Source organism: Felis catus, chromosome A1 (assembly GCF_018350175.1).
Source record: "Felis catus isolate Fca126 chromosome A1, F.catus_Fca126_mat1.0, whole genome shotgun sequence".
NCBI lineage: Eukaryota > Metazoa > Chordata > Mammalia > Carnivora > Felidae > Felis > Felis catus.
The window spans coordinates 128,616,539-128,635,141 of NC_058368.1; the positions used below are offsets into that span (position 1 = coordinate 128,616,539).

Consider the following 18,603-nt stretch of genomic DNA (forward strand, 5'->3'; position numbering starts at 1 on the left):
TTAGAATGGATCAATGAGCTGAGTAGGAATTGCTGCCTACCCTGCACTGACTGGGGTTGGGGACAAGGGGACAACAGTGGATGCAATATCAGTCATGTTTAAAACTGATCAAAGATCAGCTTGCTTAAAAAAGATTTAATGTTTACTTATTTAGTTAAAATTACATGCAGTATTTGAAACATATTTTCCCATTCTAAAAGCATAATACTAAATATAAAGCTGATGCAACATTTTAGAATACAAAACACATAAATTGCTTCGTGAAAACAGGCAAAAGATTATTATCATGCGTTACAATAGTTTATTACTTTTGTCTGTTTGTAATTGTGGTAGGATAGGATAGTCCTTTGCTTTTCCATACCAGAGTAAGCTTAGGAATGCTTTACTTCCTTCTAGATCTGGCTGCCTGTAGATATACACCCTTTCCTCTACTGCCTTACTGCCAGTTTCATTAAATACAGTATATGATAGAAGTTTATTAATACTGTACTGTAGTCAACATCCACGTGAGCATATACAATGGTTCCCATGCAGAAAAAGATTACATTGAGCCAATAGACAGCAGTAATTCCATTAGTGATAGTGAGAGTCATCCTACACTATAACCCTCCTCTCTCGTCTCCCTCACACCAGCCACAAAGGTTTTCAAAGTGCAGGTTCATTTGTTTATTTTCTTTATATTTTGTATTCTTTATTATTTCGTATTATAATACAGTATCGTTATCATTTTTATATGAATATTTTTGGGTTGTGGAACAAATTATCTGAGTTTCCATTATTTCCTATGGGGAAATTCACTTTGATATGCAAGTGATTTGGGTTACAAGCATGTTTCCGGAACGAATTAAGCTCACAAACCAGGGCTTTACCGTAAATCTTTTGTTGTCTTAAGCTGCTAAGTTTTGGGGGTACTTTGTTACCCATCCACTGATAACTAATATAGCAGGTGAGTTCTTCTTTTGGGATATTAGAAAAAATCATATGTATCAGTTTTCAGTAACTAACTATACTCTGCTTTTCTCTTCAAAGAGAGTCGACAATGAAAAAGTCATTAATGTTGGCAGTTCCCACTTCCTTTCCTCTGTCATTCTCCAACTCACTGAAATCTTATTTTTATTCCCACAATTCTTCTGAAAATACTCTTCTCAAGGCCATCCGTGACTACCCTGCTGTTTAGATATAATGTATACTTTTAATTCCTCTTAATTCTTATTTCTTGAATAACACCATCCGCTTAATACAGACTCTTCTAGGCCTCTTTTCTCATGTCTTTTTTCTCATAAGGGTTAAGAAAACAATAAACTAATAAAAAAATAAATACATAATACAATTTCAGTATTAATAAATTGAATAGAGAGAATAATGGGATGGGGAACCACTGAGAGCAAAGAAGGGCGCTAGGGCCAGCAAACGACACATTTCATGGTTTCCTCCTTAAACAGTCTTCTTTTAGTGTACATGACACTTCATCACCCTGGTTTTCCTTCAACTCCTCTTTGAAGTCTTCTTCCGCCTAACTTTATTTATTTATTTATTTAAATGTTTATTTTTGAGAGAGAGTGTGAGCGGGGGAGGGGCAAAAAGAGAGGGGGAGACAATCTGAAGCAGGCTCCAGGCTCTTAGCTGTCAGCACGGAGTTCAACATGGGGCTCAAACCCCCAAACTCAAGATCATGACCTGAGCTGAAGTCGGATGCTTAACTGACTGAGCCACCCACACACTCCCCAGCCTAAGTTTAAATGTTGATTTTCTTGGGGCACCTGGGTGGCTCAGTCAGTTAAGCGTCTGACTTCATCTCAGGTCATGATCTCAGTTTGTCAGTTTGAGTCCTGCATTGGGCTCTGTGCAGATAGCTCAGAGCCTGGAGCCTGCTCCAGATTCTATGTCTCCCTCTCTCTCTCTGCTCCTCCCCTACTTGCACTCTGTCTCTCCCTCTCTCAAAAGTAAACATTTAAAAAAATTAAAAAAAAAAACACGTTGATTTTTCTCAGATTGTTTGTCACCGAACTGCCTTTCTTACTCTACAAATAGTGCCTAGGTGATCTCATTCCCACATCACTTCACATACTATCTCACGTTAAAGATCTCTCAATTTCTTCTGAGCATCAAATATATATCATGAAGTTTGTCTTCCTCTCTCCAAGTCACAGGTTCTTCAAAAGTAATATGGGAGGGGTGCCTGGGTAGCTCAACCGGTTAAGCATCTGACTCTTGGTTTCAGCTCGGGTCATGATCTCATGGTTTTGTGAGTTTGAGCCCCACATCAGGCTCTGTGCTGACAGTGTGGAGCCTGCTTGGGATTCTCTCTCTCTCTCTCTCTCTCTCTCTCTCTCTCCCCCTCCACCACTCATGCTGTCTCTGTCTCAAAATAAATAAACTTAAACAAACTTAAAAAAAAAAAAGAGAGAAAGTAATGTGGAAAAAATCAGTATGGGCAAAGTTACAATAAAACTTGTTCCCCCCTTTGGAAAGTCCTATCTACATGAATACCATCATCATTCACCCCGCTATACAAAGCAACTATCTGGGAATCATTGTTGACGCCTTTCTTTTCACCATTTATTATATATCCAAACAATTTCCATAGCTCGTTGATTTTATTTCTTAAATACTTTTCATATATCCTCACTGTCTTTGACCCAACCGCCGCTACTTCCCTGGCTCAGGCTTCCGCCTGCTCTCTCCTGGACAACTAGAACAGTTACCTAACTTGACTTTCGCTGCTTGCTCTCAACTTCAATCCACTCTCCAGGCAGAAGACAAAATCCAACAGTTGTCACCTTATTATCCTCTTCATACCTCTTCACCAAGCACACAAGGCTCTTCATCACTGAACTCCGGACTACATTTCCAGCTTCATCTCCTGTCACCGCCCCCCTTGTCTGCTCTAGTCATGCTAAACTTGGTTCAGTTCTTGGCCTACACTCCGCTCTTAGCATAACGCTTGGCTAAAAGTGGGAGTTCACTACGTTTGTCGACTGACTGAATGAAGGAATCTTTGGAGAGTAGTTATTCCTTGGGAAGTGGAGAGGAAACGTAATGTGAGGGAGAAGGAGTAAGGTAAAACGAAAGGATTTTCGCCAGAACCCGAGTGCGCACCCACCTGCCTACAGGAATGTAAAGGGTATCTTATTTTCGTCGGCCGCAAGACAGAAGAGATTAAAGGCGAGTATGGTGGAGGTAAAGTGATTATGAAGCGGGAAAGTGAGAGGCAAGACTCACATAGCCATTGGTCCAGATTTGAATGGGCTGTTTGAGAAAAAAGTAAGGTTTTCTTTACCTCCGTGTGGACTCCGCTCTCCGGAGGCGAAGAGGGTCTTCCAAACCGGTCTGTCTCGCTGACAAAAACCCTAACATCCTGTCCCTTCACACCGGCTTGAACACCGGACGCCGCCATGACAGAGCGCAGAGGCTGTACCAGTGGGGTCTCCCATTGGCCAAGCCAGATGACACCCGACCAATGGTGAGCGCCGTTACTAGAAGGGCGTGAGGCTAAAGTGGGTGGGCGGGGTCCGCGGCTAGAGAGCGCGTGTGTTTGGGTCCTGGCGGATCCGTGTGCGATTCGCGCTGAAAGCCGTACCGACTGCATGGGTTGGTCTCAGGATTTGTTCCGTGCCTTATGGAGAGCGCTGTCAAAGGAAGCGAAGGAGCAAGTCGGCACAGACCGGTTCGGGAACAAATACTACTATGTTCCGGGATACAGGAACTGGAGAGGTGAGATGACAGCGAGCGCAGCGGCTGCTTGGTCAGTAAATAAGGGGAAAGTGAGAGCGTCTAGTCAACTAACACAGTGTGCGACAGTTGTGATGTCATCTAGGGGGACAGCGCAAGTTCGTTCACCTCGCCAACCCCTTCACTCTGAGCTTTGCGCCGCGGCCCAGTCGAGTGTGTGCCCGCCGTCCCTGGGTTGCAGTGCCTTGGTAAGGTGCGACCCGCGAGAGCACCGCACAGCATACGCAGCTGTCCTCCCCACGCAGAGAGCCCACAGGCGGAGGACGCCCCGGCCCTGGTCCTGGTCTTTGGGCGACGCAGACAGGGACAAGTCCACGGAGGTCTTTTACCAGAGGGCCTTGGGAGGGCAGGAAAGTAGCTTTTCCTCCTCTTGTGCTCTCCTTGCGATCAGGCCAGCGTTCTCTAATTGAAGCGGTGTTATCTTGAGCGCCTCGGCTTTTTCCTCTTGGTGTTTACCTTTTTCAGCCTCTCGGGCGCTGGCCACATGCGTCACCTTACTCCAACGTATCAGAAGTAGGTCTCTGCGCACCGTGAAGAGATCCTCACAAGGCTTCATGTTACCTTCCCCACGAATTTGCACTCCAAAACCCCGTAGAGCTCACTTTAAGATCATTGCACTAGCCGTGGTGTTTCTTAAGATTCGTACGAAGTAGTGGAGTTTGGAAAGTTAGGGGACGTTCGTGTCTGCTCAAATCCCGTCACGTAGCAGCCGTGATAACCTCTTCAGTGTTGTTCCATCATCGCAATGCGAAAGATCTCAGGTTTTGGGGTCGGATGGGCTTGGATTAGAATTTCAGCCCTGACACCTAATAGCTGAGGGAACACGGACGAAGTATTTGTCCTCCCAAGTCTCATTCTCCTCATCTGAAAGTTAGAGACGATAATAATGGTTGCATTGAGAAACACTAAGGATTTTACTAAATTGTGTTCCATTCATTTCCTTTAACTCTAGTCAAAGGGAATTACTTCTTCCATCCTTTCTCTTAGAGCACATGTAAAGTGCTTTCCATGATTTATCACTCAAAGTTGTTTTGCCTAGCCTTTTTCTGTAGCTTAGCATCTTAGACTTGTTTCGCAAGTGAGCTTCCAGACTCTCAGGGCAGGGAATATGTCTTTATTTCTTTTTTTTTTTAAGTCCACAAAGAAACTACGTAGCATGTTGACGGTCTTTCTTCACAGACTGCAAGCAGAAGGAAAGATTTTTTTTTTCCATAAGTTGTCAGGAACATTAAAGAAATATGCAGAACATCAGTTGACTTTTTTAAAGTATAATTTACATACAGTAACACTCATCCTTTTTGGTGTATGTTTTTATGTTTTTTGATAAATTCATAGAGTCCCGTAGCTATCACACAATGAAGATGTGGAATGGTTCTGTCACTTCCCAAATTCCCTCTACCCCTTAGAAGTTCATTCCTTCACCCCATAACCAGCCCTTGGCAATCACTGATCTGTTTTAGGTCCCTATAATTTTGCCTTTTCCAGAATATTATATAAATGAAATTACATAGGATGTAGTCTTTCAAGTCTAGCTTATTTCACACAGTAGAATACAGTTAAGATTCATCCATGAATCTTAGACTGTGTCGCACACAGTCTGTAGTTGTTCCTTTTAATTGCTAAGTAGTATTTCGTTGATGGTGTACCACAGTTTATCCATTCACTACTCAAAGGACTTGGGTTGTTTCTAGTTTTTGGTGATTGTGAAGAAAGCTTCTATAAACATTCACATACAGGATTTTATGTGAATCATTTTCCATTTCTCTTGTGTAAATACGTAGGCGTGAGATTGCTGAGTTGTGTGCATGTGTATATACCTTTATAAGAAACTACCTCACTTTTCCAAATTGCCTATACTATTTTACATTCCTGCCAGCAATGTTAAGAAAATTCTAGTGACACATCCTCAGTAGCACCTGGTATTGTCAGGTTTTTGTTGTTGTTATTACTTATTTTTATTTTATCCATTCTATTAGTTGCATAGTGGTGTGTCTTTGTGGTTTTGATTTTCACCTTCCTAATGACTGATAATGTTGAGAATCTTTTTATGTGCTTATTTGGCATCCACAGATCTTTAGTGAAATATCTGTTCAAATCTTGCGACCATTAAAAATACAGTAAAACCTTGGATTGGGACTAACTTGTTCTGCAAGTGTTCTGCAAGACAAGCAAAATTTCTAATAAATTTTAACATGATAAATGAGTGATGCCTTGCAACATGAGTAGTACATGATGCTGAATGTCACATTTTCACAACGCCAATGGTTCTTGAAATTCGCTTTGATATGCAAGTGCTTTGCGTTACAAGCATGTTTCTGGAATGAATTATGCTTGCAAACCAAGGTTTTATTATAATTTTGTATCAACTTCATTGTATCATTTCAGTGAAAATATAATATCATTGAAGAAAGATTAAAATGTAAAAAATCATGTATTCTAAGAACATAATTAGTGAGTCAAGGGATATGTTGGTCTTTAACCATCTTATAACACCAGATTGTTTTCTAAAGTGCTTATAAATTTATACTTCTATCAGCTTGATATTTCAAATTCATGTACTCTTGGTTGTGAGAAAATTAGGATTTTATTGATGATGTAGGAGAATCATTGTTGCTGCTATATGATATATCTGTGTCATTCAGTTCTTAGATATTTTAGGCCTGTGGCACAGATACACATTACATTCTCTCAATATCATTACACATTTCCTAAGCCTTCCACTGTAAATCAAGGGGAAAGATCCTTAGTTTGTTTTAAAGCAAGTTTTCAGAAAATGAATCATTGAACTTTCTTATTTCCTTTGTATAAAAGACAGCACTTTAGAGGTCTCCTTGAGTTTTCGTTGAATTGAATAAATTGTTGAGCATTTAACATGATCACTGAAGAGTATTTAAGAACTCTTCAGAGGAAATGACTTTTTTCTTTTAGTTCAGTTAATTAGTGTGGTGCCAGTCATTAAAGAACTACTGTATTTTCCACATAGGATATTATTTAATGAGAGCGAAGGTAGTTATGCAATTTAAAATAGATCTCTTGAATATTGTCCAGTCAGTTGAATTTAAGTTTAGAATTTATTGTTGAAATTTTAACTTTTTAAAACGCATTTTGGCATTTCAGGATAAGAAGATTGTGAATATAGCATTATTAGTTGGCATTTTTTAATTAAAAGATGTTAATTAACATATTTTTATTGAAAGTTTTCTTGCTTTATGGTGGAGTACTTAGCAAAAGAGTCCCCAAATAAACTTTGTGTAGAAATTTCCTTTGATGTTGCACCCTTTTTATTTATAGTATCTCTGCTTTTTTATCCATCTAGTTTCATTTATCTCATGTTTCAAAAGGAGTTTCTTCCTAAAGTAAATTCTTGTATACTCAATTCTGACTAGAACCTCTTTGAACCTTGTTTTATTATTTTCACCTTTATCTTTTGCACATTTATTAAAAATCCGCAACCGGTTAAAAATGACAAGTTTATTACTGAAAGACTATTTTTGAGTTGTTAATTTGCTAATAGACATTGTGAATGTCCAAATTTGGGGAGGAAGATGAATATCATGCAAAATTTGCAAAAAACAATATTTGAAGTATTGTGTTTGGCTCTGGATATCACACTTCAGGAGAGATCCAGAGTGTCCAGACAGAGGTAGTGAAAATGATGAAAATTTTTAGAAATCATATCTATGACTATTAGCTGTTAGTCTTGAGGAGATTTATCCTGTGAAGAGAAGATTTAGGAGTAGCTTCACATATTTGGAAGATTATTGTACAGAAAAAGATTAGGCTCATCTGTGCAGACATTTAAATTAGAACTCTGGTCAGAGGGGACATATTTATCTTTTTTATAAGAAATAACTTTCAGACCATTAGAGCTATGTTATAAAAGGAAGAGAGTGCCTTGTGTTTAATTGTAGCCGAGAGAATTTAGGGAGATAAGGAGCTGAACACATTTGATCAGCACCTTGAATGATAAATACAATTTCAGAAAGAATGGTTTAAGAGTATCCTTTGTCCGGGCTTGAAAGGGGTAGGAAATACCACAGACATTAGAAGGTAGTCCCATGCTAGTGGACTTCAGTGTAGAACTAGAGAAAGCTAGTGAGGGGATAGACAGGGTCAGATACTAAAACGCCTTGAATACTCTAAGTTTGAAGTTTGCACTTTATTCTGTAGCTGGTAGGTAGCCATTGAAAAGCTTGTGACATGATAAGAGCTGCTGGAGAAATAACTCCAAAAGCCCTGTAGAAGGTGAGCTAGAGGGGAGAGGGAGGAGCTGAAATACTATTTGATGGGAGCATTTCTAGATTGACCTTGATCCTGGAAAGAGCTCTTATGAGACTGAAGTGATGTGAATGGAAAGAAAAGTTTTGATTTAGCAAAACTTTTAAAGTTGACAATGACTTAGACTGGTGGAAGGGGAAAGAAAAGATGAGAGGCCAAAGATGATTTTGTTTTAATTCTGGAGAGCTGGTGGATTGTGGTGTACTGATTCACGCAAATAGAGGCTAATAGGGACACATGCAAATAGAGAAGTAGGCTTTGGGTTGGGGGTGGTCAAAGAGTAAATGTAGTTTGTTTGTTATAATAGGACAACTGTATAATCAGGCAATTTTATATTCAGATCTGCAGCTCCAAAGATGTTACTGATTAAAATACAGATTTGGAAGCCACTTTTATATAGGTGATCATTAAAACTGTAGGGATGTTTATTCAAGCAGGGAGAGAGTAATAACAAGATCAGATTAAGAGACACGTATTTAGAAATGCTATCATTTTAGTGGTTTCTCAGTCCAGGAGGAATAGATCCAAACTACCTGGCTGACGTTCATGACCTTTAAGTCTATCCTGAAAGTGACATTTGTTTATAATCTAATCTGTAGATCAATAATTTTGTAAGCAAAGCATAGATATTTATATTAATAGAAATCAAACCTGAAAGTTTACATGATTTTTACCAGGGAGTTGAATCAGATAATAGTTATTTACTTTTCAGCATTCAGAAAAAAATAAATTAAACTTGATTGAATACAGCCATTTAAGAGTTGTATCTAGTTTGTTACTGTTCATAATACTGAGTTTAGTTGATGTTCCCAAAACAGAATTGGTTGGGGGCCAAGGCAGGGATAGCAATGGGCAGTAGGTAATGTTGATGTCTTCTTTTAGAATCCAGGACAAATGTTTCATCAGACGTGGTAGCTAGATTTAGTTTGGGGATACATTTTAAAAAACTGTATAACCCTCATTAGGGCTTTTTTCATAGTGAATTGTTATACTAGGCTACTAGCAGTGATTTTAAAATTGTCATATTTAAATAATTATGAAATAAATCTCTTCAAAATTTTATTAGAAAATTTTACATTCCAAAAAATTTTTTTCATTTTGTTCTCAGTTTTTTAATGAAGCATTATTTGAACATTTATGAAACTTGTGAGCAAAGAAAAGTTTGTGCTAAGATTTTCATGAAAGCGTTTTACTGCCAAATTATATTTTATATACTTTCTAATTTATATGGATACATTTAGACTCACACATATTATCAGTGTGCTAAGTACAGAATTTATAATAACATTTCCTGAATTTTTTTAATTTTAGAGTGAGAGAGAGAGAGCTCAGGGGAGAGGGGCAGAGGGAAAGAGAGAGAATCTTAAGCTGGCTTCACGCTCAGCATAGAGCTGGACACAGGGCTGGATCCCACAACCCTGGGATCATGACCTGAGCTGAAATTAAGAGTCGGGTACTCAACCGAGCCACCCAGGCACCCCAACATTTCTTGAAATTTATATTTCTTGTTTTTTTTTAATTTTAGATAGTTAGCATACAGTACAATATTGGTTTAAGGAGTAGATTTCAGTGATTCATCACTTACATACAACATCCAGTGCTCATCATACCACGTGCCCTCTTTAATACACGTCACTCATCTAGCTCATCTCTCACCTACCTCTCTCCATCAACCTCAGTTTGATCTTTAGGAGTCTCTTGTGGTTTGTTTACCTCTTCCCTCTTCGCCCCCTTCCCCTATGTTCATCTGTTTTGCTTCTTAAATTACACATATGAGTTACATCATATGGTATTTTTCTTTCTCAGATTGACCTATTTTGCTCAGCATAATACTTTCTAGTTCCATCTACATGCTTGCACATGACAAGACTTCATTCTTTTTGATGACTGAGTAATAATTCCATTGTGTGTGTGTGTGTGTGTGTGTGTGTGTGTGTGTGTGTGTGTGTGTGTATGTGCCACATGTTCTTTATCCACTGAATTTTATATGTCAAGCTTTCTGGTTAAAAAAAAGTCTTTTAAATTTGGAGTTCTCAAACACTTTTGAGAAGCCAAATCAGAGGAAGTATACACCAAACCTTAGAAGTAGTAATTTTGAATTGAGGTTCATCAATCTAAAATTGAATTTTAATTAAAATTGAAGGATATTTTAGGGGGCCTAGGTGGCTTGGTTGGTTAAGATCGACTCTAGGTTTCAGCTCAGGTCATAATCTCACAGTTCATTGGATCACGCCCCGCACCGAGCTCTGTGCTGACAGCATGGACCCTGCTTGGGATCCTCTCTCTCCTTCTCTCTCTGCCATTTCTTTATGCATGCTCTCTCTCAAAATAAAGAAGCTTAAAATAAAATAAAATAGAGTACTTTATATTATTTATATGTGTTTCCTTTTTTAAAAAGAATATTACAGTAGTTGGATTTTCTAGCCTGAAAATCATTTCTGTTTTATTTATCTTTTAGTTTATTTTTAACTGTCGAATTATGAAATATTTCAGACATATAGAGAAAAGGATAAAACAAACTTCCATGTACCCATCATTCATTTGCAACAGTTACCAACTCGTAGCTAAATTTTATTTTCTCCCTTTCCTCAACTCATCTTTCCTCTTATTTTGAAGCAAACACTAAACATGATGTTAATTTATCTGTAAGCATCTTAGTATATGTCTCTTAAACACAAGACTCCTCTTTTTAAATATGACAGTAAACCATTATCTCATATAGAAATCAACAATTTCTTAACATCATTAAATATACTTTTTGTCACATTTCTCTGGTTTTCCCTGGTCATGTTAATTTATTGATTTGTTTACTTATTTTTACAGTTTGTATAAATGTAGCTCCAAACAAAATCTTTACATTATTATTGCTAATATGTTTTTAAGTCTTTTGTAATTTGTAGGTTGTCTTTTTATGTGGATAACCCCCCCCCCTTTTTACACACAGATCCCTGATTTTGGGGGAGCAAATGTATAAAAAAAATTAAAAAAAATTTTTAATGATGGCATTAACCCATTTATATTTGTTGTAGTAAGTGGTGTATTTAGTACTACTATAGTCATCTTATTTTTTTTGCTTTCTGTTGTTTATGTTTTCTTATTTCTGACCACCCTCCTTAGATGACTTATGCAGCATAGCCTTCATTTTACTTGAAAGTGATTGTACCAAGTGATACCTGTGTGAATGCCATATGCCTATGTTTTCCCATAGGGCTCTGGTCAGATTTTTCTGGGAGAACTATACTGATTACTCAGAATGCTTTACTTTTAGCCCCTGCAAGTTGGAATCTTGAGAATGTCAATATCAGGTCAGATTTTTTTTATCGCCTTTGATCTCAGGCCAGCTACTACCTTTTTTTTTTTAAACCAATTTTTTTTGCCCTGTGCTTTCAACTCTACTACTCTAACCTTGGGGTTCTTTCACAACTAATTTTTGGGAAAATCTATAGAGATGCTTCCAGTGAGGCTTGTATGTCTGCTAATTCGTAAGCCAGTCAGCATTCCTAAGTTTGCCTTCCAATTCACCCTGTACCATTCATTAATTTCTCATGTGGCAAATACTTATTCAACACTGTTTTATGAAAAACATACCTGTTTTATGTATTTCATATCTATTTGCCTCCGTTTCTGGTCTTTTGATGGTACCTTTAGCTATTTTCCAGTGTAGCTTCATTCACCCCCCCACCTTATATTTTGAAAAATAAATGAAATAAACATAAATCAATGGCTATTTTATTATTTTTTTTTAAGATTTTTAAGTAATTTCTACACCCAGTGTGGGGCTCGAGCCTAAAACCCCAAGGTCAAAAGTCGCATGCTCCACTGACTGAGACAGCCAGGCACCCCAATAGCACCCAGGCTATTTTAAACTGAAGTTTACATTTTTAATTTGTAATACAGATTAGAAACATTTTTTTCCTTCCATTTTGTTCTCAACTTACCATAGCTTCCAATCGTTTTAGTAATGCTCACATTAATGATAATTATCATTCATCATGTGCCAACTGTATTTCTCATCTATGCAACACTCATATAACTAGGGATTATTATCCTCATCTTAAACATAAGGTGATTGTTTGATTTCTGAGTACTGAAATAAGCTACATGATACAGAGTAGGTACTCACAAAACAGCTGTTCAATGAATTGAGATATTTATGGACCCAAATTATAAAAATAAAAACAAAGCAAGATTTTAAAAGCTACAGGAAATAAAGAAGTTGCTTTACAAAATCTTAAATCAGGTGATTAAGGTATATATATTTTTTATTTATGGTAAATGGCCAAATATTCTTCAGGAACTAAAATGGTCTCATTATAAATAAGAGTATCTTTTCCATAACTTTTCTAGCATGCTTCTGCTTTGGACTTAGCTTAGTCAGGGACCTTCCAAATTTAGTTTTATTGCTAGCCTCAAACTTCTGTTAAGATACCCAGTCTTGGGGCGCCTGGGTGGCGCAGTCGGTTAAGCGTCGGACTTCAGCCAGGTCACGGTCTCGCGGTCCGTGAGTTCGAGCCCCGCGTCAGGCTCTGGGCTGATGGCTCAGAGCCTGGAGCCTGTTTCCGATTCTGTGCCTCCCTCTCTCTGCCCCTCCCCCATTCATACTCTGTCTCTCTCTGTCCCAAAAATTAAAAAAAAAAAAAAAAAAAAAAAAAAAAAAAGTTGAAGAAAAAAAGATAACCAGTCTTATTTTTTTTTCTTTAAGGATGAAGGTACCATCATCTGAAACTTCAAAACCTGCATCATCTACTGTTTCATATAATTACAGAGTTGTGTTGTTTTTGATAATGTTGCCTCAACCTGTTTGTATTTAGCACTTAAATAAACTAAAAACTATAGGCTCTGTGCTTATAGCTCTGATCCTGGAACCTGTTTTGGATTCTCTCTCTTTTTCTCTCTCACTCTCTCTCTCTGTCTTTCTCTGCTCACACTCTGTCTCTCTCAAAAAATAAACATTAAAAAAAATTATAGATATACTAAAAACTATAATGAATTAGTACCAGATTAAGATGTAGTTATTTAGAATCAGACAAATCAGATGGTCAGAATTATTGAATAAGATGTGTCTTGTTTCATTAGGTAATTGGAAGACTATGATACAGCTCTTTAATGTGGTATTTAGTCTAACATTTGGGAAATGAAGAAATTTCAGATTTTTCCAGCAGGTGGCAGCATTGTTTAAAATAATTGTAGGTTGCCAGTTTTTTCAGTATTTTTCTGTGAGCTGCTTTGAGGGAAGAAGGAAGAATCTTTTCTCTAAAATAATTGTATTTATACTTTTTCTTCTAAATAAACCCTGCACTACTGCTTTATAAACTTCTGTCTCTTAATACCAGGGTTTTAAAATAACACAATGGATTTTACCTAGTCATTAATGAACAATAAGGGGCAATTATATTTTGAAGAATTCATGAAGACTTAAAAAAATACATATAATTTTTAGAACAGCAAGCAATATTCTTTTTTATTTAAAAAATTTTTAAGTTTATTTGTTTTGAGAAAGACAGAAACAGTACGAGTTGGGGAGGGACAGAGAGAGAGGTAGAGAGAGAATCCCAAGCAGACTCCCGCTGTCAGTGCAGAGCCCAGCGTGGGGCTCAAACCCATGACCTAAGCCAAAACCAAGAGTTGGTCCCTTAACTGACTGAGCCGTGCAGGTGCCCCATAGAACAGTAAGCAGCATTGTATCTTGAGTTGTTAGAGATCACAATGTAATCATTACCATGGACATCATCAAATTGGAAGCTATCCTCAAATGTTTTACGATACTAACTAAAACAAACTTTCTGTTTAGGGATATCTAGAAGAAGTTGAACTTACTTTAAAATACTTTGTTGAGGGGTGCCTGGGTGGCTCATTCACGTAAGCACCTGCCTCTTGATTTCTGCTCAGGTCATGATCTCACTCTTTGTGGGATGAGGCCCCACTTCAGGCTCTGTGTTGTCAGTGTGGAACCTGCTTGGGAGTCTCTCTCTGCCCCTCCCCTACTTGTGCTCACACCTGCTCTCTCTCAAAATAAATACGTGTACTTTAAAAAATAAAATATTTTGTTGAATATAAGGTAATAATTATGAACTTTTATATAGGTTTTCTCAGGGTCGTCTGAAGGTTGAACTTTTAATTTTCTGATCTTCATTTTAATATTTCACTAGTTAATTGTGTTTTCCTCTGAGATTATTTCAGTTGCTTACTGAATTCCCTACTTTTGCATATGTATGCATGCCTGTACACTTAATTGTATTTTGGTGAACAGAGAATACCAACATTTTCCCTGTAGTCCTTGAGTGCATTCCCATCTCATACCAGCAGAACCACATCTGTGTAATACTTTCATCTAAGAGAAAAACAGGAGGTTGAAATGTATTCACAGTCCTACCTGTCATTATTTTATACTGGCTTTAAAATGAACTTAAGCATCTTTAATCTTGAATTCTGCTTTTCCCTAGCAGGGAAATAGGGGATTTTTTTTTTTTTAGCTGAAATGGAAACAAATAATGAATGAGTGACTAGGCTACATTATATCTGTTTCTAAGTGAGGCTTAGTTATGTAAGAGAAAAGAAGCTTTGAGGATTTTATAATTGCTTTACGCTAAGAGTAGTAATGGCAGTAATGATAATTAGTATTAAATACTGTGAATTAGGCACCATTCCTAGCACTTGTCATGATTCACTGTACTTGTGGAAGAATTATAAAAAATAAAATAATATATCTTTTGTTGATTTCTCAAGGTTATTTAGTGATGAACTCCATTTGTATTAAAATACTCGCGCAAAACCCAGTTTCTCTGTATCAATGTAAATCAGATGAAACTGTTACTTTTCTTACTTAGCCCTCTCCCTTTTCAGAGTACTACTCAGTTCAGCAATTCATTTCAGCTGCTATTTTAAGACTTTCTAAGTGTTAGTTATTCCACAAAAATTACAAAATTGAGTTGACATGCTTGCTTTTGGAAATGACAGTTGAATGGAGTTGGATAGAGAATTATCTTCAGAATCACAAGCACACTTCACTATATCATTGTTAGAACAAATTTCCAAAAAAAATGGCTTTAGATTACATATATTTTTTTAAATTAGTTTTGTGATTTTAACACTGAAGAAGCAATTTCTTTCCTTTTATCTATTGCTTTCGAGGTAACTGGTGTCTCCATCTTGTGGTCCAAGTGACAAACTGCACTGTTTGCTACAGATTCTAAAGAAGCATTTCCCTCAGCTTTTATCATGTAAAGTTTATTTTCTATGCTTTGTTTATTAAAAGCATAACTCTTTTTTTTCAAGTTTTTATTTAAATTCTAGTTAGTTAACGTACAGTGTTACATTAGTTTCACGTGTGGAATCTAGCGATTTACCACTTACACACAACACCCACTGCTCATCACCAGTGCCCTCCTTAGTTCCCCTCACACATTTAACCTGTCCCTCCACCCACCTCACTTCCAGCAACCCTTAGTTTCTTCTCTGTAGTTAATCGTCTGTTTTCTGCATTGCCTCTTTCCCCCCCTATGTTCATCTGTTTTGTTTCTTAAATTCCACATGAGTGAAATCATGGTATTTGTCTTTCTCTGACTGCCTTAGTTTACTTAGCATAATACTGTCTTTCCATCCACATTGTTGTAAATGGATAGATATCATTGTGTTTATGGCTGAGTAATATTCTGTTATGTGTGTGTGTGTGTGTGTGTGTGTGTGTGTGTGTATCACATCTTCTTTATCCATCAGTAAATGGACATTTGGGATCTTTTCTCAGTTTGGCTATTATTGATAACGCTTCTGTAAACATTGGGTGCATGTATCCCTTCGAATCAGTATTTTTGTATGCTTTGGGTAAATATCTAGTAGTGAAATTGCTGGATTATAGGGTACTTTTATTTTTAACTTTTTAAGGAGCCTCCATACTGTTTTCCAGAGTAGCTACACCAGTTTGCATACCCACCAACAGTGCAAGAGTGTTCGCCTTTCTCTGCCTCTTGACCAATACCTTTTGTTTGCTGTGTTAATTTTAGCGATTCTGACAGGTGTGAGGTGATATCTCACTGTAGTTTTGATTTGTATATCCCTGATGGTGAGTGATATTGAGCATTTTTTCATGTGTCTGTTAGCCATCTGGATGTCTTCTTTGCAAAAATGTATATTCGTGTCTTCTTCCCATTTTTTCAATGGATTATTTTGGATTTGGATGTTAAGTTTTATTCTTTATATATTTTGGGTACTAACCCTTTACCAGATATGTCATTTGCAAATGTCTTCTCCCATTCTGAAGGTTGGCTTTTAGTTTTGTTGATTGTTTCCTTTGCTGTGCAGAAGCATTTTATCTTGATGAAATCCCAGTAGTTCACGTTTGCTTTTGTTTCTCTTAGCCTCCAGTGATGTATGTAGTAAAGAAGTTGATATGGCCGATGTCAGGGAGGCTGCTGCCTGTGTTCTCCTCTAGGATTTTGATGGTTTCCTGTCTCACATTTAGGTCTTTCATCCATTTTGAATTTATTTTTGTATGTGGTACAAGAAAATGGTCCAGTTTAATTCTTTTGCATGTTGCTGTCCAGTTTTTCCAATAGCATTTGTTGAAGAAACTGTCTTTTTTCCATTGGATATTCTTTCCTGCTTTTTCTAAGTTTAGTTGACCATATAGTTGTGGGTCCATTTCTGGGTTTTCTACTCTGTTCCATTGATCTATGTGTCTGTTTCTGTACCAGTGCCACACTGTCTTGATTACTACAACTTTGTGATACTTCTTGAGTTCCAGAATTGTGATGCCTCCAGATTTGCTTTTCTTTTTCAATATTGCTTTGGCTATTTGAGGTCTTTTGTAGTTCCATACAAATTTTAGGATTGTTTCTTGTAGCTCTGCAAAAAAAAAAAAAAAAAAATGCTGGTAGTGTTTTCGTAGGAATTACATTAAATATGTAGATGGCTTTGGGTAGTATAGACATTTTAATAGTATTTCTTCTTCAAATCCATGAGCACGCAATGTTTTCCCACTTCTTTGTGTCATCTTCAGTTTCTTTCATCAGTGTTTTATAGTTTTCAGTGTACAGATAATTTACCTCTTTGGTCAGGTTTATTCCTAGGTATCTTAATGGTTTATAGTGCATTTGCAAATGGGATCGATTCCTTGATTTCTCTTTCTGCTGCTTCATTATTGGTGTATGGAAATGCAACAGATTTCTGTATGTTGATTTTTGTATCCTGTGACGTTGTTCAATTCATGTATCAGTTCCAGCAATTTTTGGTGGGGTCTTTCAAGGTTTTCTACATACAGTATTATGTTGCCTGCAAATAGTGAAAGTTTGGCTTCTTCCTTGCTGATTCGGATGCCTTTTATTTCTTTTTGTTGTCTGATTGTTGAAGCTAGGACTTTAAGTACTATGTTCAAGAACACTAGTGAGCGTGAACATCTCTATCTTGTTCCTGACTATAGAGGAAATGCTCTCCGTTTTTCCCCATTGAGCATGATACTCATTGTGGGTTTTTTGTATATGTCCAACTATCCCTACTTTGTTGAGGATTTTTATCATGAATGGAAGTTATACTTTGTCAAGAGCTTTTTCTGCATCTATTGAGAGGATCGTATGGTTCTTACCCTTTCTTTTATTAAGGTGGTGTATCACGTTGATTGATTTGCAAATAGCGAACCACCCTTGCAACCCAGGAATAAATCCCATTTGATCGTGGTGAATGATTTTTTTAATGTACTGTTGGATTAAATTTGCTAATTTGTTGAGAATTTTTGCATCCATGTTTATATGGAATATTGGCCTGTAGTTCTCTTTTTTAGTGGAGTCTTTGGTTTTTGGAATCAGGGTAATGCTGGCCTCATAGAGATGAGTTTGGAAGTCTTTTTCCACTTCTGTTTTTTTGAATAGTTTGAGAAAAATAAGTATTAACTCTTCTTTAAACGTTTGGTAGAATTCCTCTGTGAAACCATGTGGCCCTGGACTTTTGGTTTTTGGGAGATTTTTGATTACTGATTCAGTTTCTTTGCTGGTTATCCATTTGTTCCAATTTTCTATTTCTTCCTGTTTTAGTTTTGATGGTGTATATATTTCTAAGAATTTATTCATTTCTTCCAGATTGTCTGATTTAGTGGCATGTAATTTTTCATAACATTCTCCTATAATTGTTGTATTTCTGTGGTGGTAGTTGTTATTTCTCCTCTCTCATTTGTGATTTTATTTATTTGGGTCCTTTCTCTTCTCTTTTTGATAAGTGTCTCTAGGGGTTTATCAATTTTAATAATTTTTTCAAAGAACCAGCTGCTGGTTTCGTTGATCTGTTCTATTTTTTTGTTTCTATATCACTTATTTATGCTTTAATCTTTTTTATTTCCCCTCTTCTGCTGGCTTTAGGTTTTGTTTTTCTTCTTCCACCTCCTTGAGGGTGTTTGAGATTTTTCTTGCTTCTTGAGTTCAGCCTGTATTGCTATATACTTCCCTCTGATGACCACTTTTGCTGCATCCCAAGGGTTTTGGACCATCTTGTTTTCATTTTCATTTGTTTCCGTATATATTTTTTAAATTTCTTTGTTAATTTCCTTGTTAATTCATTTATTCTTTAGTAACATGTTGTTTAACATCCATATGTTTGTGGTCTTTCCAA

General features: G+C 37.0%; 2 protein-coding genes across 5 annotated transcripts in view; one reads left to right on the forward strand and one right to left on the reverse strand.

The window, feature by feature from the left end:
• The window catches only part of ERCC8 (ERCC excision repair 8, CSA ubiquitin ligase complex subunit), a 62,231-nt gene extending 58,642 nt beyond the window's left edge, over positions 1-3,589 (reverse strand). For 3 of the 4 annotated variants that reach the window (XM_045061065.1, XM_045061071.1, XM_003981000.6), the window contains exon 1: positions 3,281-3,438. In XM_045061065.1, coding sequence (XP_044917000.1) covers positions 3,281-3,357 — 77 coding nt within the window. In that variant the 5' untranslated portion in view covers positions 3,358-3,438. Of the gene's footprint in view, positions 1-3,280 lie in introns of all 4 variants that reach the window. The other variant, XM_045061069.1, reaches the window with a different exon arrangement.
• NDUFAF2 (NADH:ubiquinone oxidoreductase complex assembly factor 2) overlaps positions 3,588-18,603 on the forward strand; it is a 172,001-nt gene continuing 156,985 nt past the window's right edge. The window contains exon 1 of the mRNA XM_019838168.3: positions 3,588-3,714. Coding sequence (XP_019693727.2) covers positions 3,588-3,714 — 127 coding nt within the window. The remainder of the gene's footprint in view (positions 3,715-18,603) is intronic.